The sequence below is a fragment of the Ambystoma mexicanum genome, chromosome 1q, assembly GCF_040938575.1.
Source record: "Ambystoma mexicanum isolate Mex_15411 chromosome 1q, UKY_AmexF1_1, whole genome shotgun sequence".
In the NCBI taxonomy this organism is placed as follows: Eukaryota; Metazoa; Chordata; class Amphibia; order Caudata; family Ambystomatidae; genus Ambystoma; species Ambystoma mexicanum.
Window position 1 is genome coordinate 65,655,595 of NC_090922.1, and position 25,143 is coordinate 65,680,737.

At 48.0% G+C, this 25,143-nt stretch overlaps 1 protein-coding gene across 1 annotated transcript in view; it reads right to left on the reverse strand.

Moving 5' to 3' along the window:
* Nucleotides 1-25,143, reverse strand: part of NIP7 (nucleolar pre-rRNA processing protein NIP7) — a 133,454-nt gene that overhangs the window by 62,403 nt on the left and 45,908 nt on the right. Inside the window, exon 2 of the mRNA XM_069635535.1 lies at nt 6,481-6,567. Within this exon, the coding sequence (XP_069491636.1) occupies nt 6,481-6,567 (87 nt within the window). The remainder of the gene's footprint in view (nt 1-6,480; nt 6,568-25,143) is intronic.

The following is a 25,143-nucleotide window of genomic DNA, read 5'->3' on the forward strand; positions in this document are numbered from 1 at the left end:
TTGCGAACAGGTCTATTTCTGGGAATCCCCATTGTGTGAAGACGTCGAAAACAATGTCTTCTTGCAACTGCCATTCGTACTCTGAGGGCAGAGGGAAGTCTCTGCTGAGCTCGTCTGCTAGCAGATTGAGTTCCCCTGGTACATGTCGTGACAGTAGGAACATGTGTCTGAGAGCCCACTTCCGTATATTCTGGGACAGCTTGGACAGTCCTGGAGAGTGGGTGCCCCCTGCTTGTTGATGTAGTACATGGCTGTCCGTAAGGACCATCACTGTCTTCCCTTGTAGGTGTTCTTGGAAGGCTTTCAGTGCCTTGAACACCGCCAGTAACTCCAGTAGATTTATGTGCTTGGATGCTACGCTCGGAGTCCACACTCCGTGAGCAGTCTGATGGGATAGGTGAGCCCCCCCTATCCTGTGAGGGATGCGTCTGTGGTTAGAGTGGCTTCCACTGCGGGTGTGGCAAAAGGTTTCCCTATTACCAGATTTTCCTTTGTCCACCACCACAGCGAGAGAACCAAGGCCTGCAAGACCACCACTAGATCGTCCCATTGTCCGCTGGCCTGACACCACTGGCTGTTGAGCCACTCTTGCATTGGGCGCAGGCGCGCGTGAGGTACCAAATAAATACACGATGCCATCATTCCTAGCAAGCGCATCGCTTTCCGCACCGTCACCTCTCGACCTGCCACATATTGGGGGATCTGAAACAGCATGTTTTGGACCCTCTCGTTGGAGGGGAAGACGAGGCCGTCCTTTGTTCGAATTAGAGCCCCTAGGAATTGTTTGACTTGGCTGGGGTCTAAGCTGGACTTCTTCTCGTTGATGGAGAAGCCCAGTTGGAACAAAAGGTCTACAGTCTTTTGGGTGTTTGAGAAGCATGTCTCGTAAGAATCCCCTGTTTTGAGCCAGTCGTCGAGGTAAGGGTATACTGGGATGGATAACCTGCGCAGGTGGGCCGCTGCCACTGCCAGTACTTTCGTGAATACCCTTGGTGCAGATGCTATGCCGAAGGGTAGCACTCTGAACTGGTAGTGTTTGCCCTCGATCATGAACCCGAGGTATTTTCTGTGCGCTGGCAACATTAAAATATGAAAGTATGCATCTTTCATGTCCAGTGTTGTCATGTAATCTCCCTGTGATAGCAGTGGGATCACTTCCTGTAAGGTCACCATACAAAACTTTTGGGGTTTGACAAACTTGTTCGCTGGGCGCAGATCTAATACAGGGCGCATGTTTAGATCCTTTTTGGGTACAAGGACGTACACACTGAATAAATACCTTCCGTTACCTGAGATAGAGGCACAACCTCTATAGCTCCTTTTTCCAGTAGCTGATCCACTTCTTGGAGAAGGATGGCGAGGTGTTCTGGTGTCATGCGTCGTCCCCTCGGGGGTCTGTATGTTGGGGAACTGTTGAACTCTATACAGTAGCCGCGGGCTACGGTGGATAGTACCCAGCGGTCTGATGTTATTCCCTCCCATGCTGGAAGAAAGGATGTTAACCGGCCTCGACCGGCGATGCATGGGAGGGGACCCAAATCTTCGCGTCACTTGGTGTTGTTGGTGGCTTGGGAGCTTCTAGGGGTGGAACCCCGGCCTCTCCCCTTGCCACGGCGTTGGCCTCTCTGATTGTACTGGACATTATTACCTTGGTAGTTGTTGGCAGAATACTGTTGTTGCTGGTTTTGTTGCTGGCGTTAGCCACGAAAAAAGCACTGGTTACCAAATCCCCGCCTGTTAGGGGGTTTTGAGATTTGGTCCAAGGTCTTTATGGTGTCAAATTCTTTTTTCGCATTCTCCAGAGAGTCGTCAACTACCTTACCAAAGAGGTTAGACTCTTCAATGGGCTTATTAATGAGGGACGCTTGCGTTTCTGCCTTAAACCCGGAATTGCAAAGCCAGACGTGACGCTTCAGCAAAATTCCCTGTACCAAAGTACAGCCAGCCGTCTCTGCTGCATCGAGTGTATGCTTAACGATGCTTTGGTTGACCAGAGAGCCTTCATTAATTGTAGCCAATAATCGAGTTTTAAGGGGTTCAGGGGCCTCTTCGATGTCCTGCTTAAGCTTTCCCCATTGAACATCTGCGTAGCTTGCCAATAATGTATTCTTGGCAATTCTGCTTGAGAATGCTGCAGAGGTGGTGATTCTCTTGGCCAGGGCATAAAGCTTCTTCCCCTCTTTATCTGGGGGTGCCTCGCTGGTAGACAGTGGGACCCCAGCCCTCTTCCTAGTGTTGGTCACCACTAAGGAGTCCGGGATTGAATGACCCCTAATATATAGTGGGTCTGACAGAGGGTGAGAACAATTTCTCAATTCTCGGATTGACCCCTCTCACCAGTGCCGGAGTGGACAGTGAGGGGGCTAATACGTCTTTTAACTGAGGAGAGGATGGGAATTGTTTGGCTAGTGGGAGGTTTTTCCTTGATAATCCTTTCCACGAAGTCAGTATCTGGGGTGACCTCCCCGGTTTCGAGTTCGAAATGTGCTGCTTTCTTCTTCAGTAGCGCATTGAAGGTGGCCTGATCATCAACAGGCGAAGGGTTCCTGACTGGTGTAGTCTCAGTAGACCTGATGACTATACTGTCTGTGTCTGTAGACCTAGCTGGTGACTGCCAGGGATTTGGGTCACCCACGCCTGTGTCCTCCTCGTACCCCTCCTCACCTATGTTAGAGTCCTCATGAAACCCTTCTTCTTCTTGGTCTTCATCATTAATGAACTCATCTTCCTGCTAGAAGTGAGTGTCCTCCTCAGTGAGGTCGCAAGAGTCCATGTCTTCGTGTATGGGGTTATAGAACCTTGGGTATTTAACCATAGGACTCTCCTAGGGTGCCTCCCTGGTCTCTGGGGTGCCCTATTTTCTGGGATGGCCATGAACCTGTCTATTTTATCCATACAGGACTGGAACTTCTCCAAGGTCCACTAAGGTAGGCCAGAGCGGTCTGGGAATGAAAAAGGATTTTCTTCTCCCTGTAGTTGCCTGGTTCTGTCCCATAACGTCAAAGAAAGCGAGCCTTCGCCTTCTGAGTAGCCTTCTCGCAGGCTTGGGCTTTCCGCCGACGGCGGGAGCTGTCCTGACCTGTTTTCCTGCGCCTTCGGCGTTTCTTTGGCCTTGTGCGCGTTTTTCGGCGTATCGCTCGCCGTCCGTCTCTGGGCGTCTTTAGTGGATATACGCGCGAGGCTTTCAGCAATCATTTTTTCTGCCGAGTGATCGGTCGCCGTCGCGTTAGGTAACGTCGAGTCTTTACTGGTAACGTGAGCACTCTTACGAGGCGCGTCGCCGGAGGATTTGGTGCTAGCGCCCTTATCTTTAGAATGCCCGGACCCCTATCGCGGAAGCGGTGGTGGGGAGGGCGGACGACCCTTACGGTCGGCGGAAGACGCCGGTGGACCCCGACACCCCCGTTGGCGCTATGGCTGCCTTCGTCTTCGACGAATGCGTGCCGGGGGGTATGTGTTTTTGTGTTTTTTTGTGTGCGTCCTTGTCGCCGGGGTGTTCATCCCCATAAGCTGGGCGTGAGCCGGGCTTGTCGGGGCCGGGGACGGACAACGAGGAGCGTGAACGCTCATTTGAGAGGTCTACAACCTCTGTTACGGGGGCCGTGTAATCACTGTCCTCATCACATTCGGCGGCAGCGGGCGAGGAGTCAGGCCTAGACATGGCGTAGGTCGCCCACCTTTTGACCTTGCGGTCCTTTAACGTTTTGGGCTTCAGTAACTTACATGCCGCACAGCCGTCCTCCTTGAGATCCAGGGGCAAGCAACGGTTGCACCGTTTGTGCTCGTCTTTCCAGGTATATTTACCCTTGCAAAGCGGGCAAAACCTAAAGGGCGTCCTCTCCATAGCTGAGGGCCAGAAGTGTGATTACAACCTCGAAAGAGAGGGAGGGGAAAGAGAAAGGCATTCTCAAAGAGAAAAGAAAGACCACACAACCCCAATCTCCCTACTGTGTAAGGCCGGCGAGGCCAGCCCACGTGTTCGGCAGCGCCGAAGGATCTCCTCCGCTCGTCCTTCCGTCGAAGATCTTGCTCGGCGGAGAAACAGCTCTGCGTCGAGGGAGGGATCTATGTTATTAATATTAATAATAAACGACCAAAGGTCGAAGGAATGATTTGGAAATCTCTCGAGGAGCTCCGCATAAAGGCGACCAGTAACTGGGCGGAAAAAAACAATCTGAGGGACCTCGACACGTGAGGGATTGTGGGTACAATGCACGTCACTATAGGGATAGTGTTACAGACACGCCTTGTCGACGTCCCCTTTTCGACTACGTAAAACAAAATGCAATACTCTGCAGTGACCACTGGATATCGGACCTATGCACAGCATGTGATTCTAAGCAGATTAACAAACATCAGAAATATGTATATTCTTTAACTGATTAGTCAAATTGTCATGTTTCAGATTTGTATTGTGCCTTACCCCGTAACTAAACTTTTAAGTACTCATGTTTTTCTGCTCTCTGTTGTGCCCAGTTACCCTTGGGTCTGGCGCGCCATACAAAATCAATAAACAAACATAAGGTTAGAGAGCTAGAGGAACCAAGAGAAAAAAAATCAAATGTTCACGAGGCCCCATACAAAAGGACTGCAGACACCCCCCTAAATAGGTATTGTGCCTTAATAAACAGGACAGTTAACAGGATGCGAGAGGGAGGCGACAGTGCCCTTCTCAAGAGCCATGGGAAGGTGTGAGAAGAACTAGTCCTGTGGTGCTGCCTGACAGATGTTTGGCTTATACCAGCAACTGTAGAAGAAACCCGGTGACATCTTCAGGATCAGTCAGAGGAAAAGACGAAGCACAGAACAAAGGTGTGGTGAAACATGCAAGCCTGCTTTCGAGTTGGGAGATGAGAATGAATGAGAGAAGATGGCAAGAGTGTGAAGAGGTAGGATGGGCAGGACAAAGCATAGTGTGGGAAACCCTTAAACCGAGACTAACCAGAGTAAGTCAAGGAAAGACTTCTTGGGGGGTGGGGTTTAAGTGGCTTTCAAATACAGACCAGTTGAGAAGCTTTTCTGCTACTGGGTTTTGTTCTGGCCACTATGCTATAACAATGCCTATTGTTATAAATAGGAGGAAAGCCTTTCTGCTGCGGATGCTTGCCCTGAATATAAAAAGGGCAACATCTTGTAGCCCAATGGCAAGTCTAATTGTTTTGTTGGATATTCATTGGATATAGAACCTACAGTGACAGGTTGGTCAAAATATTAACTTTTTGCTAATTTAGAACAAATATGTCTGCCTATTCTTAACATCTACCTACTTCTAGAAGCCTTGAAATCCTATGTTTGAGCTCGGCTTATAGTCATGGAAGAAAAATAAGATTATACAGTTACACTCTGCACGTTAAGAGACTAAATATCGAACTTTCTATGAACAAAGGAGCTGCTACAAAAATCGAATCGGGTGTTTTTACGTTGTCTTGCAGAGGAATTACTTAGATTTGCAAGTCTTAAAACAGTGTTAATTAAAAAGAAAAAAAGTGTTAATTGCTCTAGCTGTTGTGTTCGTGAGAAGCACGTTGACCGGTTGTTGCACCACAGCTTCTTAACCCTCCGAGAGCCAGAGCACATTCTCTTCTGCAGCCAACAGTGGTATATGTTAAAGAAAGTTGTGAAAGTGTTCCAATATTGCAAATTATACCATGCAAGAACAGAAGGGTTCACACAATGTAAAAACTCGACTAAATACCCTTTCTCATTTTCCTTATCCCGAAGAGAGGAAGGATTTTGAGTTGGGTCTTGGTCTTTTCTCAATAAAACAGAAAATGGCACTAATTGAGAAGGGCGATATACCAACACTGCAAAAGTCTCCTCTCCTGGAAAACGTTTAATAATCCTTGTCTACAACATGGTCCGATCCAGTCTCCTATCTAGGGAGCATCCTACAAGTATGGAGGAAAGGAGACTAGGAGTAAAGTACAAGCTTCAGAATAGCCACAGTACTAACCCTACCATCATGTACTAAAATCCTTGCCTGTTCATCCCAACACAGAATTTTCAATTTAAAAGGTGAAAATAAATCATCTTCTTTCCTCCCTCCCACCCACACGGTCAAAGAAGTAATCATGGTAAACTCCTGTTACATTAACCCTTTGATGGAAGTCTGCTTTGTTCCCCAAGAGTTAAACAGAGGTCCCCATTTATGCAGTCATGCATGCTGCTCAGTTCACAGCAAGCACCAACATCAGCACAGGAACACAAGCAGGATTTTGGAAATTGCTCATTTCTGAAGGTGAACCTTTGCAGTAATCCATATGTATGCAAGCCAGGCATAAAAAGTCCTACACCCCCAAAATGCTCCACATGCACACAGCATACCATTTCTGACTCACCAAGGGAATTATCACTCGCCAATAGGAGAGTGGACATTTTGAGCCCTGGCTGTAGAATGGACACACTGTTTATTGACAATATTTGTTTTGTAAAAAGAAAATGAATATAAACGTGCATGGGTCATGTTTGCCAAAAACTCACCTAACATAATATACACGGTCGTTGTGTAGACGAAAACAGTATGTTCCATCTGGCCGGTCCAACAGCAACTTTATATTCTCTCCAATACTGCAACAACAAAGAGCATTTTTCAATCACTAGGACATTGCTATTTCACTATGCTGGGCTTCACAAGGGTTATGGGATCATACAACAGTCTACACGCCATGGCTTGGTGCAGAAAGGACCCACTGTTGTCCTAACTGACTCCATACCATGGGTCTGCAACTTATGGTTCTACAACTCCCATCAACCCATACCAGCACGCTGAATTAGGGGAGTGGGAATCATGGAAGTGGTAGCCTAAAACATCTGGAGAGCCCAAGGTTGCAGACCTGTGCACTATAGTACATCAGTTTCATTTTTAAAACTTTCCACAACATACTTCAATCAATCTCAATTTAGAGGCTATTCCAGAAGCAAGTAATTTAATGGTTTGCAAGCAAATTCGGCAACATGCCAAATCCAATACTTTTTCCTTAATCCATATTGCTTATGCTCAGATAGTTTGCTTTAAATGAGTAATTCCTCTCTGGTGTGGGCAGTTGATTTAATAGGTCAAGCTCCCATAGGTTAAATCCTTCAGCTCTTCAGTAATTCACGTCAACAATCGCTACATTTCAGTATTGATGTGGCAATTAAAAGAAAGTATTGGAGAGGTGGGCTTTTCAGTAAATCATCAGATAACAATCATCACCCATTGAAGAAGAATTTCACAGATTATCTCCTAAACATGACTCACAGTTTCAAAGTACTAATGCCTAATGTAAACCACTTTGAACTTTCATTGTAATTTACCACTAACCTCCAAGGTCGCCCGACTCATTGTTATTCATTTACAATATCCATATCTATAACCTTCTGAAGAGGTTTCTGTAGTACAGCATTACTTACATTCCAAGCAAAATTGGAGTTTACATGTTTGGCTGCACAATTGCTCCTAATGCAGCCGTCCCAGAATTTGCAATGCTATGCATGTACCAAGCCAACACCTTGAAAAGGACTTATTTTTTTTTTTTAAAGTGTTCCAGTATCAGTTCTGATTCTGCTCTCACTCTTTCACCAATAGGCCCCGTGGACCCCTTGAACGTCACCCTCATTAATATTGTCCCAGTATTTTAGGCTCTGCGCAGCCCTTGTACCATCTAGGGGTTTCTAAAATCTCTGTCATATCTGCGTTTGCCCCTGCATTTTAGGCCTAGTTCGTCCCTTGAATCTAGGGGCCCCCTAAGCATTATTCTTATTGATATGGTCTATGTATCATAGGCCCTGCTCTCCGTGTGAATGTAGGCTTTTCCAAATGTGTCCACTCTGGTATTGCCCATATTTGGCCTCGTCTCACCTCTCGGCAGCTGAATGCTCCTTAAGGAGATAGTCATGCCTGAATCGCGTTCTACCTTCGAGCGCCTTTCACCTTCTGTATTTGGGTGCCCTTGAGGATGCTGATGAGCGTCTCTGTATTTTGGGTCCTGTTCACCTTCTGAATCTAGGTAGTCAAGCACAGCTCACTTTCGAGCTCTGTTCGTAAAGTTCCCTCTTTCTGGTCCAGTGCACCTCCAATCCAAAGTCACATCAGCTAATAACCCCCTTCGCCTGACCTCTTCAGCTCCAATACCATATCTCCTCCGCTATGCCAAACAATTCCATGGCCAGAGGAGACCTCGGAGCACTGGGAACCAGAAGAGCCCCCCCCACCCCTCCTTCCTGCACCACATTTTCTGTATCCCCCCCACCCATGCACCTCAGACAGCCCCCTCCAGACTCTGTCCCTCCTTCTCCCACTGAAAGTCCCCCGCTCGGTGCCTCCTCTGGGATCTCCTTCACACTACTCCTTCCGCACTATCCCAACCCTAGCCAATCCCCTCCTCTGCTCGCCTGCTAACCCAACTTGCCCCCCCCCTTCCTCGCCCTCCTCCTATGCATCCTCCTCACTCCCTCCCAACCCAAACCCCTACAGCCGACACTCCACTTTTACTTGCCAAAGCGCAGCACGCACAGCCTTGGCTGAAACTCCCCCTCTCAGCAGACCCCCCCGAACCCCCTGACCCATACACCAATGTCATCGACCCAGGCACAGACCTTCCATTTGCAGCACCAGTTTGCTGCACTCCTCCCAACCTTTCTCCACCCGCGACCCCTTTCTCTCCTCCTCTCTCCTGGCAATTCCCCCCCTTACTATCACCTGTCCGCCTCTGCACCCCTCCTACCCAGCACTCACCTTTTACTTCCTTAAGCACAGAGCGCACAGCCCTGGCCAAAAACATGCAACACAGCAGACTAAGCCACACACCATTGGCACCCACCCATCAGAGCAGGCACAGCAAACTGTCCAGACATCCTTTTCATCACTGAATCCGGGTTATCTGAAGACTTCCTCCGCACTGCACATGAGCCCCGTCCCGTCACCCATTCCCCAGGCTACTACTTAATCACACAACGGAGCTAGCCTAGTAGGTGAATAGCCATCCTCCACAAACGTCACCCTCTACCAATACACGTTGACAAACAACACTGCAGTGAAAACTGGTCTCCCACTTTCTCCCTCCGTCTCTTCCTCCTCTACGCCCGGGCTATAAAGGAACCTTTGCAGACTCAGTGATTCCTTCCTTGATTCCTTCCTTGATTCCTTCCTTCCTTCCTTCCTTCCTTCCTTGAGAAACTCCTCCAGACCATTTCGACCAATTGCTCTCTGATGCTCTATGCCCCCCAACCCTCACAAGAACCCCCTCCCACCGCACAGGTCCTTCCGTCAAATCTCATAACCTGGAACTCCATTGGCAGATCAACTTATCCACCCATAACAAAGCCACTCTTGCTAGAGAAAGCGAGCCTACAGATTTTAAAATCGGGAAAGCCAAACTAAACCTCCTGCATCGCCAATGCAAACAACCCCTGCAAAGAACTCCACAAGATCATCCAGAGTTTAAGGGCCCCCTCTGCTCTTCCTCTCGGTCCCCCCTCCACCCTCCTCCTCCCAAGCACTGTGCGACACCCTTTCTCACCACTCCTTCAGCATAGCCATTGAAAGGCACCTCGCCATTAATGCTAAACTATAAGCCCCCCCTCCCCGATACCGATGTCGATGCCCTACCCCCGACACACACCCTCTTCAGCTCCTTCTCTGTAATCTCCCAACCCGAGTTCTCAAGGCTCCTCTCCAATAACCGCCCATCAGGCTCCCTGGTACACCCTTGCTCCCCCCGGCACTCAAAAACCTCCTCTCCTCCACTTGCGCATGCCTCGCCAGATCTCTAATCAACCACTCGCTAACAGCAGGGAACCTCCCAGCAACATACAAAACCTCTCACGTCAAACCGCTACTAAAAAAGTCCTCTCTTGACCAGTCTCCTCCCCGCCAATTACCACCTCATCACTAACCATTGCGACATAGCCAAACTACCAGATTGCAGGGCCTGCTCCCAGCGCAGTCTCTTCACTGAATCCAGCAATCTTCTTGACCCTTTGCAGTCTGGCTTCAGACACCTACATGTAACTGAACCTTCCCTGGTCTCAATCTGGGACGACCTAAAAAGAACAGCAGACCGAGGGCTGCACCGCACTCCTCCTCGAACTCTCGGCAGCCTTCGACATGATAAACCATTCTACCCACACAAAGAGACTGACCCATAGATCTCCTTTTTCTCGGACCGATCCCAAATCATCTTCCTCCATCTTTTCTGCTCTACCCCCTCTCAGTTCCCTATGGAGTCCCACAGGTAGATTCGCCATCGCCTTTCCTTTTCAACTTCTACCTTTCACCTCTTCCCACGCTCATGCCCTCCCACAATCTCATCTACTACAACTACGCCAATGGCACTCCCATCCTCCTTAAAATTCCCAACTCCCCCCTCTTCACTCCACCCAGATGTGGAATCCTGCCTCTCAGACATAGACCGCTGGATGACGAACCACCACCTCATTCTCAACCAAGGAAAAAATGAAATCAATCTGAAGCAAACCAGTTCTCTTTCCCCAACCAACACTGGTCGCCTTCTTTAGGACCCACGCCCACTGCCTCAGTCAGAAACCTAGGATGCACTTTTAGCTCGGGCCTGACCCTTTCCCGTCACATCAATGCAGTCTCCAGATCATGCACCTCCCACCTGTGCATCCTCAAAAGGATCTTTCCATACCTCTTCTACCCCCATAGAATCTCTGCAATCACGGCCATCATTTCACACCTAGACTACTCAAATTCCCTCTATCTAGGCGCTCCTGCATATCAATTCCGAACACTCCAACGGATCCAAAACTCTGCAGCAAGGCTTCTCCTCGCACTCTCCCCAAGAGAACACATCTATCCTGGACTAAGGATACTTCACTGGCTGCCCATCAGCCAATGGACTCATTCAAAGGCATGTGCATTACCCACTGTGCAATCCACAAGAAAGGCCCCCAAATTCCTCCAAAACAAGCTCACATGCTACCACCCCACCCAAATCCTCAGATCAGGTTCTGCACACCTCCTGGTAGTCCAAACGTCAAGTTCTGCAGACTAGGAGGGTGCCCGCTTCGCCGTCATTTCACCCACCTTCTGGAAATTCTTGCCCTCGCACTCCGTCTCAAATGATAGCCTGGCCTATCGGAAAGCCCTCAAAATCTGGCTGTTCCCTCCCACAGCTTGATTACCTCCTTTCCCGCACCCCCCCTATGCAAACCAACTATCCAGCAGTGAGCTAACCGCACACCCCTCCCATGTGTCCCGCTCTCTGCTACCTGCCTCGTCTCTCCTGTATCCTTCTGCCACCTCATGCCCCCCTTTGCATCTCCCATACTCGGACAGATATCTCAGTAACTTGCACATAAGAATCCTGAGTGGGCCGGGTATTACACTTATATGGGCTGGGAGGGCAGGCAATCAATTGGATCATCCTGAAGGACAATCAGGCTCCTCTGACCCCTCTTTTCGTGGTTGGCACTGCATGTAACTCTAAAGCAAAAGAGGGTGTGCTTTGCTGCTGCAAGTAGACTTGAATGGGGGCTTTTCGCACTTGAAGGATCTAGGGATTGCATTGTATCACAGAGAGGGTAGTATATATTTATTCTCTTTCCACTTAGATCGCATGTGAGACTTGGCACTGCTCGTTGTACATAGATGGACCTCAGGGTGTAGACTTTCAACAGCCAACTTATTTTTTTTCCCTCTTTCACACTGCACCTTTATAACTTGGTGGAAGGCACAGGCTCATTCACACACACCATTGCACAACACCTCTGTCATGCAAATGAAGCTACCTTTCACACAAAACTGTAGCTACTCAATTTTTCTATCCACTTAGTCACCCGATTAGTTTATTATATACCTTTGCTGCGCATCCACATGCCATTCAGATATGGGTGACCAGCAGGGTCTTGGCCACCCTCTCATAAATGCCAAAATGCACACACGCATAATAGCCCCTCCCATTTCTCCCATATTTTGGACTCAAGTCCCTCCGAAGCCATTCAACCAACAGCTCATTGGGACCATAATTATGGTGAAAGGCACTAGACACATGACAAAATGAATGAACGAATGAAGGAATACACTGATCACCAAAAGAGAATTTGAATGAGATAGTTAAAAACTTCCAATTTGTGCATACTTGTTTTCTTGCGCTTACCAACTACAGCGCATGTTTCTGGAAGCACAGCAGTTAAATCACGTTCTATTTTTTGCACTCTTGAAGACTCTGGTCAGCATTGGATTGTGTGAAAACCACCTCTGCGAGGGCTGCCCGATTGCACCTCAGGCTGTGTCATCTTCCAATCAGGGTGGTCTGGGAGGCAGGAACCAGCCTGTTTTCCAAGGCCCATTTCTAAGCCCCCCCCCACCCCCGTCTGCTCCCCGTCCATGCTACATTAACATGAGGCTACTACCACAACCTGACCCTCTGGGGTGCTGCCAAGTCACTCAGTCATGATTCTGGACTATCAAGACTCTTGCTCTTCCCTCTCCATGGGTTAGTTTCCCCTCCTTCTGTCTACCCTTTCTTATTCCCTCATTGATCTCCACTCCTCCCTCTGCTTGCTCTAACTGGTATCCCTGTATTCTCTCTTATGCCCACATCCTAGCAACTGCCTCTACCTCATACCTCTTTTCTTTCCCCTATGTAGCTTTAGCATAACCATTGAAAGTCAAATTTGGGTGCGTTTTTCACATTACTTGTGTGGCCTCAATTGAAACCTGCTAGCCCAGTGACTTTTCTCCAACGCTTTTCTAGTATATTCCTCATACTGCCACCCCACTTGCTCATGGAGTTCTGTGTCTCCCATCTACTCCAACTGTTTCTCTATTAACTATCCATCCCTTCTCACCAAGTCTGGTAAGAAGACATTCAAAAAGAAGATCTTGGCTTCCAACACAGGTCTCCTCATTGCGGATACATATTCCGGTGCCTCTGCCAGACAAACCCTCACTGACTTTCTCTTTTTCGTTCCTTCACATGTATGGACCCCTCATATGATCTTTGTGCTTTGCCCAGTCTCCTCCTCTCCCATTAATGGTGGCACCCGCTGGGAAGTTCTCATGGCTTTCTTTGACTCCTCCAGAGTCATCATTAATGTCCATCTGAATGGCACTGTCATGGTGCAAGGCTAATCTCCTACTCTTTGATAGACGGTTCCCCCGCCTCATCAACTTCCTCTCATCTCCAGCTGTCCCCTACTCTTCTCACTTGGCTACCTTGCCCTCCACTCCCTCATCTCAAGCTCCCTCCACACCTCCTTAAGGCTGGTAACCTGCTACATCTTGCCACTCAACTCTCGCTCTGCTGTCAAACACTCCTCTGACACCCGACACCTAGAAGAACTTGACCTTTATGTCCTCGGTATTACTGAGACTTGGTTTACGGCCAGCTCTGTCACAAGTTTTGACACTCTCCTCCCCCAGATCCAACCAGCCAGGAAGGGGGGGCAGGGGGAAAGAGTAGCCCTGATCTTCCCAGAGTGGATTCCTGCCTCTCATCCCCACGCAGACTTTACTCTTTCGAATGCCTTGTCCGCAGGCTCTCTACCTCTCCTGGACACTCACCATTGCAACTCTTTACCGGCCCCCTGGTCAAATTACTTTTCTTTCCGAGAGGGCAGACCTCTCCTCCTCCCTCCTGGCCGCAACCATTCAACTCCTTCTTGGGGATCTCAAAATCCATCTGGATTCTCCCAGTACCTCATCTGGGCTCTTTCACGACCTCCGCAACTCACTCTCCCTCTCCATCCTCCCTCTGGCCCGACTCACTCCGCTGGTCACACACTGGATGTCTTGATTTCCTCTGGCCTCCTTCCCTCTATTCCCCCTCACCACTCCTCTATCCTGGAGTGATCACTGTCTCCTCTCCTCCCATCTGTCCATCTCCTCCCCCAAGCCAAGCCTTCCCCAAAATTGCCACCCACCTTCTCGGACATCCGACCCATGAAGCGTGCCACCTTATCCCCTCCTCCCGCACCCCAGGCTGACTCACACCATGACACAGCCCTGTCCCTGCTGTACTTCTCTATCCCTTCTACTCGATGTTCTTGCCCCCGTCATGATGGTCCGTTTGAAGTTCAAAGCCAAGTGTAATTCCTGGTACGACTCTGGCCCAGGTACACTTAAACACAAGTGTAGGGCGGCTGAAAGGAAATGGAAGGCTTCCTGCTCATCCTCTGACAAACTGGCCTGCCGCCTGCTCCAAAGGCAATACCGTCTTGCTGTCCGCTCCAAGAAGAGAGCCCATATTCAAGCCTGTCTCTCTGCGGCATCTAACAACTCGGCCAAACTCTTTAAAATCTGCAAGGAGCTGGCCAACCCTGATGCAGTCTCCACCCCACCCCCCTCTCGCCTCCCAGGCTCTTTGCAATGCCCTTGCCTCTTACTCGAATTCCAAAACCCAGGACATCCTGTCCACCCTCTCCTATGTCCCCCCCTCCTCTCCCGGCCACCCCCCATTGCCCCTTTCCCCTTTTCTCCCCGGATGAGGTTGCTAGACAAGTCCAATCTATGAAAGCCTCATCAAAACAGGTCCAACCCTGTTCCTCGAAAACCATTAAGGACCACATAGATACCCTCGCTCCGGCCCTTGCCGATTTCTGCAACCATTCTTTTGCCTCTGGATCTTTCCCTTCCCCCTGAAGCACTCCCTTCTGCATACTCTCGTTAAGAAACCAACAACCGATCCCTCTTGTCCGGCCGACTACCACCCGATTTCCATTACTCCCTTTTTGGGGAAGCTCCTGGAAAAGCTGCCCATCTCCCAGCTTAACCTTCTTTCTGACTTGGTTGGCTCTCTCCATGATCATCAGTCTGGCTTCAGAGCTGCCAGAAGCACAGAAACTGCTCTCCTGAACTTCTGTGAAGACCTGCTCTCTAACCTTGACTCCAACATTCCCTCCGCCCTCATCCTTCTTGATCTCTCCTCTGCTTTCGACACGGTCAACCATAGTATCCTGCTCAATTGTCTCTGTGACAACCTGGGTATCACCGATCAGACTCTGGCCTGGCTGACCTCTTTCCTTACTGATAGGCCCTCCCAGGTAACACTTGGGTCCTTCCTATCCGTCATCTCCCCTTCAACCTGTGGTCTTCCCCAGGGGTCAAACCTCTTTCCCTGGCTTTTGAACCAATACCTGGCAACTCTTGCCTACTGCATTTCCATTTTCTGCTCAAACTTCCAGTGCTATGCTGACGACACGCAACTAATTTTCAGGCTTCCTTCAGCCGCCTCCTCTCAGATTGCGTATTTGCCATTCAAAACTGGTGTGCTGCCAACGATCTCTGTGTAAATGCCAACAAAACTGAGATCCTCCTCATTGGGACACCTTCACCATCCTTTCCCCCCCTCACTCTGGCCGGCCCCCCCTTGGCCCTCCTCCTACCCCTACCCCTACCCCTACCTGCAAGGCTAAGAACTTTGGGGTCATCTTTGATTCCACACCATCCTTCTCGGCACACATCTCTGACGTCTCGAAAATGTCAAACTTTTTACTGCACCTCCTTAGTGGTACTCTGCCTTGCCTTGCCTTTCCTTTCCTTTCCCAGAAGATCACTGTCTCCCAAGCTCTGGTCCTCTCCAGGTTGGACTATTTTAAACAGCCTCTTTTTAAATCTACCTGCCTCCACTCTTCGCCCTTTACAACTAATCCAGAACAGGACTGCAAGACTTGTCCTCAAGCCCCTCAAGCCCTGGGATCATCTCTCTCCAGCTCTGAAATCCCTTCATTGGCTCCAAGTGGATGCAAGGATTAAATTCAAAACCCTCTGCATTGTCCACAAGGCTTTCTGGGGCCCCGGTCCGAAACACCTTCAACTATCTCTCCGTAAATACCTCCCTTCTCGAGCCCTTCGTTCCTCTACTTCCAATTCCCTCAGGGTCGGTCGTTTTTAAAGAAATGAGCCAGGGGCAGATCTCGGTCTTCGGCCTCCCTTTGGAACAGCCTCCCGTTCACCCTGAAACTTGAGAACCATCTCTGGTTCCGGAAGCACGTCAAGACCCTCCTCTTCGCTTCTGATCCGTTTCTCCCTCTCTGCGCGGTGCACCTGGTCACCCTCTGTCCATCAGGACCAGGTGCCTGCACACCCCGTCTCCCTCCTGCACTGCCTCCGGGCCACCTCCAGCACTGGGATCTGTATCTGTACCCATACAGTCCCCACTCTCCTTCTGCACTTATCAGATATACCCTATCTTACTAATCATGCACTTGCCACTTGTCTGGCTGCACTACCATTTCCACTGCATTTATAATGTATTTAGTCCACTTTTTTATTCTGTTCTGCACTTTCTATTTCTCCCCTTCCATGCACTCCCCCCCCACCCCCTTTTCCCTTTTCTATGCACTTGCGCGTCACTGGGTCTAGTAAGATCATATTTTTGTTCTCCCATGTTCCCCTCCCTTTGCTTGGTCGTGCTCTGCGATATAAATAAAATAGATCATATCATACCAGAATGTTCATCATCAAGCTGAATGCTTTGGGGTCCGATAGTCTACAGTTCCTCTCTCAACAAATGCAACACTTTTTGGAAACAAAACAACCTTATGTACAATCCTCCCCAACCCATTATATGTAAAATATGCAGGAAGGACCATGCCCAGGAGAGACCCACCAGAGTAATTAATAAACTATTCATCACCACAGGAGTTCAAACAAGGTTTTAGGACAAAGATGGCATATATCTACAGTAAATATTCAGGGGACTTTGTAAAAGGTGCATAACCCCATAGGTTGCTAGCTACTGGTTACAGGACATGTGCCAGGAAGGATAAGAGGCAAGGGAGAGAGAGGGGTTCTGGGGGGGAGGGGGTTAGTTCAGTTAGTCAAAGAGCCAAGTTTTAAAGAGTATTCTGAAGACCCAATATGATGTTTCTGAACAGAGCGAAGGTGGGAGGCGCTTGAATCACGGACGGAGGAGATAGCGTTATGCAGAGCGTGTGGGCCTGGGTCGAAGTCAGTTTGTTGAGTCTCTATCATAGGCATGAGCATGCTACCTTGGCAATACAGCAATGCGTGATGGAGAGAATTTTAAAATGGAATACGTGCACAAACTGGGATCCAATGGGCATTTCTTCTGGCTGTCGTGATGTGGTTGCATTTGGAGGAAGAGAGCAGCACGGAGAGCGTTGTTCTGGATAGTTTGCAGCTTGCTGAGATTTAATTTGGTGGCACTTGCTAAAAGGGCATTGCAGTAATCTAGTTTGGCTCCAATGATAGCTTGAGCGAGTGAGACAGTTGTTGGTAAATAGGAAGATCCTGCTGGCGTTTATGAGCTTCATGGTGTGGTTGGCAGGAGGCGGCAATTGCGCTCATCTCTCTCTCTCTCTCATGTCAAGGGTCGCGTCAAGGTAGATACCCAGTGCTTTTACTGCTGGCGAGACAAATTGTGATCCCGCCCTTGACAAAGGAACCGTAGGAGTCGTCAAGCTTATTAGGTTGGGATTGGGAGCCGACTAGTAGGAGTTCCGTTTTTTCATTATTTAGGCAGAGCAGAGTGGATGCCATCCAAGCTTGGATAGTCTCATATATGGGAGTTGAAAGTTGAAGTGTCCTGAAGGTAAATGTCCATTAGGGGGAGAAGGATCTGTGTGTCTTAAGCGTAGTTGGTGTATAATACGCCAACGACACCCAGGTGGTCAAAGAGGGGTTTAGTGGAGATATTGGAGAGTGGGGGAGAATGCAGGAGCCTTGTGGGACGCCACATGAAGCTTGGAGGAGTGGCCTGCAGAGTCACTGGCAAAGACTAGAGTGTTTCTTTCTGCGATGAAGGAGGCAATTCAATTGGTTGCCTCAGGAGAGAAGTATGCTGTGGTGGTAAGTTGATGGCAGAGGGTTGGGTGGTCGACAAGGTCGAAGGCAGCGGAGAGGTCAAGTAGAAGGAGGGCCAGTTTGCCGGCATCTTTAATTTCGTCAAAGTTGGGGGTTTTTTTTAGGCCCAGGAGTGCAGTTTCCATGCCATATCCAAGCCAGATTGGCAGAGAACAAGGATGTGGTTTTTATCCAAGTAGCCTTGGAGCTGGAGCTAGGCTGCTCCGTCCACAATTTTTAGGGGCTTCTTAAGTAGTTGAGCTCCAAGCTTGCTTGAGGCTAGCTGGGACGGAGCAGGAGGCGGCAAATGAGGCTTCAATGACAGTGGTGATGCTAGGGATAAGGGCCAGCGCACAAGTCTTGACAAGTTGAGCAGGGCAGATGCCGCCTTTGTACTGTGAATGCTTGAGCCCATTAATAAGGTGGGCTACTTCAGATTCAGACATCAGGTGGAAGTGGAAGGAGGGGAAAGCAGACAGTGGTGGGATTGCTGGCACACAGTGATGCCCTGGGATTTGGAGTGGATGGCAGCTTGTTTTGCCAAGATTTTATTCTGAAGAGAAGTTATTTTAGTGTCTTGTATCTTGCTACACCCGGAATCATCCTTGGTGACATTGGCAGGAGGTGATGGAGTTTCTAACCCGCACAGGATACTGAAGAGCTCATGTGTGTCCCGATTGGCATTTTTGATCCTGGTATTGTAGGTATAAGCTTTGGCATCTAGTATGGCTTGCTTATATTCCGAAGCAATGATGGAAAAGTGTGATTTGGTGTTGTCTGAGGGGGGCTTCCCCAATTCAGTTTCTGCAGATCTTGGTCTTTCAAATGGCTAGAAGGTTGGGGTTGAACCACAAGTGTGTGGTGGGTTTAGCCTTACTCTGTTTCAAAGGGGCAAGTTAGTTAACGGCTTGTGATACAAGGCCATTGTAGTGATCAACGGGTGTAGCGTGGTTGGTAAAAGGAACTAGGTCACGGTGGATCAGCGAGCTGGGGAGGAGACGCACTTTGGTAAGGTTGCGTGTGCAGCATGAGGGCAGGCGGCAGAGTGACGGCACGGCAGGTAGGGCATTTGGCAGTATGGAGGTCAAAGGAGAAGATGTGGCAGTCTGACCAAGGGCAGGGAATGTTAGAGAGGGCCGAGATGCCACAGTGGAGGTCTGCGAGCCAGTCTAATGTGAGACCTAGGATGTGAGACGGTGCTAGAAGTCCAGGGCATGGAGAGCATTGGTGAGGGAGATGGCTTTTATTTTATTTTTGAAACTTTTTTTAACCACTTGTACCAACAACTATCTAACACCTCAGAGTGTTGTCACCAACAAAAGCAATACAAAATAAAAGGTGTTTTTCCGCAGCTTCTTCCAGTGTCGAGAGTGTACATATCCAATGCCACTGTAGCAGTCTGGTAGGGCCCCCACCAACAAACAGCCCTTCCCAACTCCTCCAAGTGTCATCACAACCGAAGACAAACGGGGCAAAAGAGGAAAAACAAAAGTGTTCAAGTCCATCTGCTGCCGGCTCGATGCGACAAAGCCGGTGCTTCCCTCACATTCAGCAAAAACTGCAAGTACGGTCCCCAAACATATGGAGGACAGCCATGCAGGGGCAGTGTCCGGATAAATGCCACATCCAAATCATAATAGGCTACATCTCTTGCCATTGTGACCTCTTTGGCCCAGGACCCTTCAATTACATAGCTATCCTCCTATGGGCTAAACCAGCAGAAAGCCAGCCAAAATGGCCGGCCCAGGGCCGTCGTCAGACCCAGCAAGACCATCAGGGGAACCTATTGTCACTACCTCCAAGTATTGTAGACAGGGTATCAAATACTTTCCTCCAATATTGCGAAATAGGGGACACCTCCAGGAAAGGTGTAAAAGTCAGCTTCAGCAGCTGTGAAACGTTGATACTACCTGGAAACTTTCCCCATAGTATTTGTGCAACCTAGATGGTGTGCCATAGGTCTGGTGTAGATAGTTCAAGTGCATTTGTTTATAGCACGCATTTAGGGACACAATGCAGGTTGTGCCTTGATGTAGGCCCATGCCTTCTCGCCAATCTCCATTCCCAGTGCCCTCTCCCACCTCGGCTTTTCTATATCTGCCGTCTGTGAATGGCAGCCCTCATCCTTTCATACATCCAGGTAATCAACCTCCCCCTCCCACTGAGCTTCCATCACATCATGTAGTAGAGGAAAGGTGGGTGGCTGCCGAAGGGACCACGGGAAGAAGGCTTTAAACTAATTTCCAATCCTGTATTAGATGAATATGTCTGGAGAAGTCACCCCAGCCCCTTCTGCTTAAAGTCCACTAGACTTAAGATACCATTCATATATTAAAAATAAATAAAATTGCCTCTCTGAGATTTCAATTTATCCACGAGGACCATGTGCACGCTCTCCCTGGTATTCCTCAGGCCTTGGATATGCTTTACCAAAATACCGGACAATACAGGATTGCCACCCATACCTTATCCACCAGCTTCCTCCATGCCACACAGTTGCTAGCGACCACTCCCATGCCTCCCTTCCTCCGATTAGTCTGACTTTCTAAAGAAGCATTTAGGAAAGATTATGTGGAGGATCTGGAACAGGTAGCAGAATTTAGGCAACACCACCATTGATGCAGCCCATCAGTGAAAGGGGCAGACCCGTCCACCTACTCCTGCAGCCTGGTCACCGCCCTTCCATAATTTTCCCTAAAGAGCACTTCCGTGTCCCGCGATACCTCAACCCCTAGGTATCTAGCATTATCAAGTTACCATCTAAATTAGTAATCATCTTTAAAGGGTACCACCCCGGCAGTGTGCGTTAATATCACTGACCACCGTAGTTAATTTTTAAACCTGACATTTCCCTGAATTGTATTATCTGCCTCATAACTGGGTTGAGGTTTTCCACTGGATCCTTCAGAAATAAGGCTGTATTGTCTGCATACAGAATAACCTTATGGGAGTACAAATGAATGCCTCTCTGTAAGTGACGCTCCCACAGCGCTGCAGTCTACGGCTCGATAGCAAGCACGAATAATAAGGGCGAGAGGGGGTAGCCTTGATGCAGCCCCCTCAACAATTTTAGGGGGTGCTGACAGTTCACTATAAATGGCTATTCGCGCCATGGGGGTAGACCTAAAACAAAGCCACGTAGTCCAGGAACCAGCGACGCAGGCCATGCGTCCAAGCATACCAAACATAAATGAACATTCAATTGAATCGAACACCTTTTCAGCGTCCAACAGGACTGCGCTTGCCAGAATATCCTGGTCCACCCCTTCAAGAAGCCCGAAAAAACCACTGCAACCCCTAAGTGGTGTTCCTCCCCGGTATGAACTCTGATGCACTAAAACTAGTTCCCTCATAAAGGGAAAGGACCCTGTTTGCTATCAATTTGGCAAGGATCTTATTGTCCAGATTAATAAGGGATATAGGCCTTTATGAAGAGCAGTTTCTACTGGTTTCCCTTCCTTACGCAACAGCGTTATCGTAGCTTCCCCGAGTGTTGGCAGAAGGGTACCCCTCCTCTCCTCTTCCTAGTATACCGGTAGTAGGTACAGAGCCACAGTATGAGTTGCAGATTTGCGAAAATAAGTTTAAGCAGCTTTTGGGTCTCCCAGGTTCAGCTCCAAAATTGCCAGTCATGGCGTCTTTCCCAGTTGTTGCACTGGCTCCACATAGGGTGTTATCCTAATACATTTTTAACACACAATAAGAGCCTTGATGGATAGCGACGATTCGCGGAAAATCTGCAGGCTATTATTTATTCATAAGCAATTGACACTACTGCAGGTTCAAGTTCCTTTTTCTGCATGTAACACTTTCAGTAGCAAAGAAAAAAAGCATACAAAGCTCAGCTAACCCTTAGACCCAGAGATCAGAGTCTAGAGAACTTCAGATCAATGCAAATAGATTTGTTGCACCCATTCGTGAAATTCACACATTACAGCCCAACAGATAACAAGAGCAAGATTCAACTGTTTGATGTTAAGGGCAAATACGGTTAGTTGGGCTAGCTTACCAGATACCCCAGGCTGTCCTTTGTGCAGGAAATCTGAAAGATATTTTGCATTCGGTACCGTTTACCAGCATACCAGACCGGCTACAATCCCTCCCTGTCCTTAGACATAATGGAGGTGTCCTGTTTTTTTTTTTAAAACTTCCAAGGGTGTTTTTCCAGTATTTAAAAAATAAAAAAAACACAGAAACTTAATCAGTGCTTTCCAGTGTGCCCCTTCCAAAAAAAAATTAAAAAAAATAAAAAAATCGCGGATAACGTTTTTCCCAGTGTAAACACATATTCTTCAATTGTTTCATTGCGTGCAATTTGTGAAAACAACCTTTCTCCTACATTGGTACTGGACAGGGTCCCATTTCAAAATGGTGTTGGGCCTTGCTATAGCTACGAAAACCTACCTTAAAAAAAAATGTATCGATTGATTTGGAGCAGTTTAAGATGTTCAAACGCATACGGTACAGCTGCAGCTCGCAGTTTATGTTGTTGCCTTCGCCTTGTTGCCTTTGCCTGACCTACCAGAGTTGGCACGTTCTTAAGAGAATATGGGTGCTTATGAAAGGCCAGTGGGGGTGAAGAGGTACCATTCATATTGCTAGCCTGTCAACTTTCCTGTAGGCCAGTCACACTGCCTCTGGAGCCAGATCCTCTTTTATCCAAGGGGACACAATGATCACTTTTATCAGCCTTACAATCCCAACTTTTACAATGATCCATCGCTTGCAACCAGGTCTGTTTAGGATTGCACCCCTCACACGCAGCACCTAAACTTGTCAAGCCGGCAAGCTACCTTGTCGTTAGAGCCATCGGAGCAATCATTCCTTTCGCATCTCGCGCCAGATCACCCTCCTTCTCCATGTCATACCAGTGCTGCTACCTAGTCTCACCTCTACAGACCTGTATCACGTAGATATAGCAAACAATTCAGCGCATGAAATAATGCACAACTCCAGTGAAAGCCAAATTACCAGAAAAAACTCAAAAACCTTGAATCCATCGACATCCTGTTTTTCAGAGCTCAGATTATGGGTTTCTTACCACCCTGAATTATGCACAAGACGATAAGATAGACAATTATGGAGTATGGTAGGAGCCTAGAATATATTTGATGTGCCCCGCCCTTCACACCAGGCACAAGTTAAAAATCGATTATTGTAACATTTTCTAATTAGGAACCTCAAAGAAAAACTAACAAAAATGGAACTTCTACAGAACAAAGCCCTGAGAGCAGCGCTAGGTATCAACGAGAGGGATCACATATCTCAGTACAGAAGTGAGGCCCACTGGCTTCCCATTGAAGCGTGAATACTACATAAAACACTTGCAATCACTCATAAATGTATCACCAAACAGGCACCTACCTACCTCAACCATAGCATCATATGCAAATCTACCACCAGAACACTCTGATCTAATGCTAACACATGTCTGCTCATCCCCCGGTTCAACACCACCAGAACAGGTAACTCCAGTTTCCCCTGTAGCAGCCCCCAGAATCTGGAACTCCCTACCTCACAACATCTGCAACGAGCCTTATTTCCCACAGTTAAAAAAAACTACTGAAGACCTTGCTCTTTAACAAATACTAACTTAATGCGAGCCACCCATGTAACCAAGTAACCATCTACCCAGAATTTAATTAAACAACCATTAGTTTGTATTGTAACCCATCATTCATCTAAGTATTCCTGTAACATGTAAGAATGTAAATATCCTTTGCAACCTACGTCGCGATACCTCAGGGCCTGGGCGTATAACCAAAAAAGTGGCCCATTTGCAACATTCCTTTTGTGACAGACCGTTTGAGTAGTACCCAAGTGGGGAGGTTTTTGATAAATGATGCAAATTGTGCACTTTAAATAATATTTATTCAGTAACACTGGTCAAAACTACTAGCTGCATGGTGGAGTAATTTATCACCCTGGACCAAATAAACAGGCCCACACTAGCATTTTGTGTTTTTGGTTCGGGCATTGACCCATTGCCCTATAGGCCAGTCCGAGGCTGATGACAGGCCAACTCTGTTCCAGAAGTAGCATGTGCGCTCATGTGGCAGCATTCTGAAAAAAACCACCTATTTAGCCAATTTATTAAGAAACCCATAATCTGAGCTCTGAAAAACAGGATGTCGTACATGTTTTCTTTAAACGATAGCGCTCTCCGAATGCCTACAAACATAATTGGAGTGGCACTGAATAAAATGTTTAAAAAAACAGCAAAGATAAAGACAAATTAAGTTTAGCTTTTGCCACCATTCGAAAACGTGGCCTACTGATCACACACAGAACACCTTTGCGGCTTTGCCAACTCACAATCATATCTCCTTTGCGGGTGGCTGCCGAGCGCTCCTCACCTTGTTGGGGTGTGAATACATCTATTATCAGAATTGGTGTGGGGACCTGGGTGAGGCGGGATGCCTGAGATGACAGGACAGCAGCTGCTCTTCCATTCCCGTTAGTCATTTGTTTGATTTTTGAACTTTTCCTTGCACCATAGATAATCTATGGTGATTGGTCCTAGGCCCATTTCCGTGCCGACCGGCACATTGAATCCTCTGAGTGAGTATTGATTGCTCGTAAACGGCATAGCTCTTTGCATGCATTTCATTAAGCCAACTATACACATGCTAATTACGTGCGTTAGCTCCAGCCGCCACCACACATCCTGCCATCCAGGAAGAATAGGCTGGCAGGATAGCTCAGGTGCAATGAGTTTGCCTTTGATGAAAGACAACGTAGGTGACACTGGTTTCGAATCCTTCTCCCGCACAATTCAATAAAATAATCTGATTTTCTGAGTCCCCGGAAAGATGAAAACCCCACTGCAGGGGCCATATTCTGGAGTTTTTCGGAATTTACGAAAGTCAGAAACACAAATTATAATTTTACACAAGTCTTATTTTATTTCGGCAGATTCTCTGTATGTACCTTGGGGCAAGGTCTGTCAGGAATGCTGCAATCTGTAACCAGCCGTGATCTGACACATGGACACCTTTTTGTTTTTGTATTGTATCAGAACCGGAGCTTGTTTACAAAGTGGTAAATTGGTCTAATGTATGTCAATTTGAGAGTGGAAATACTGGTCTATCTGTACGATATGTATAGTCTCTATAGAGGTACATCTTGCATACTCTATAGGATTGTATTTGATGCAATTTTTATCTGCGCTGTATGGCTTTTATGACCATTGGGCGAAAAAAAAAGTGGAATAATGATATCATCCGCTTTATAAAATTCGCCCACAAGGCCATTGGGGCACAGTGATTTTGCTCCGGGCATGTCTTTACTCACGCCCTGGATTTCTTCCAGTCGACTCCTTGTCTAGGTATAGTTCCACGTCCCCAAGGAACCACTTCATAACCTACTCGGTGTGCGCCCCCTTGAACAAG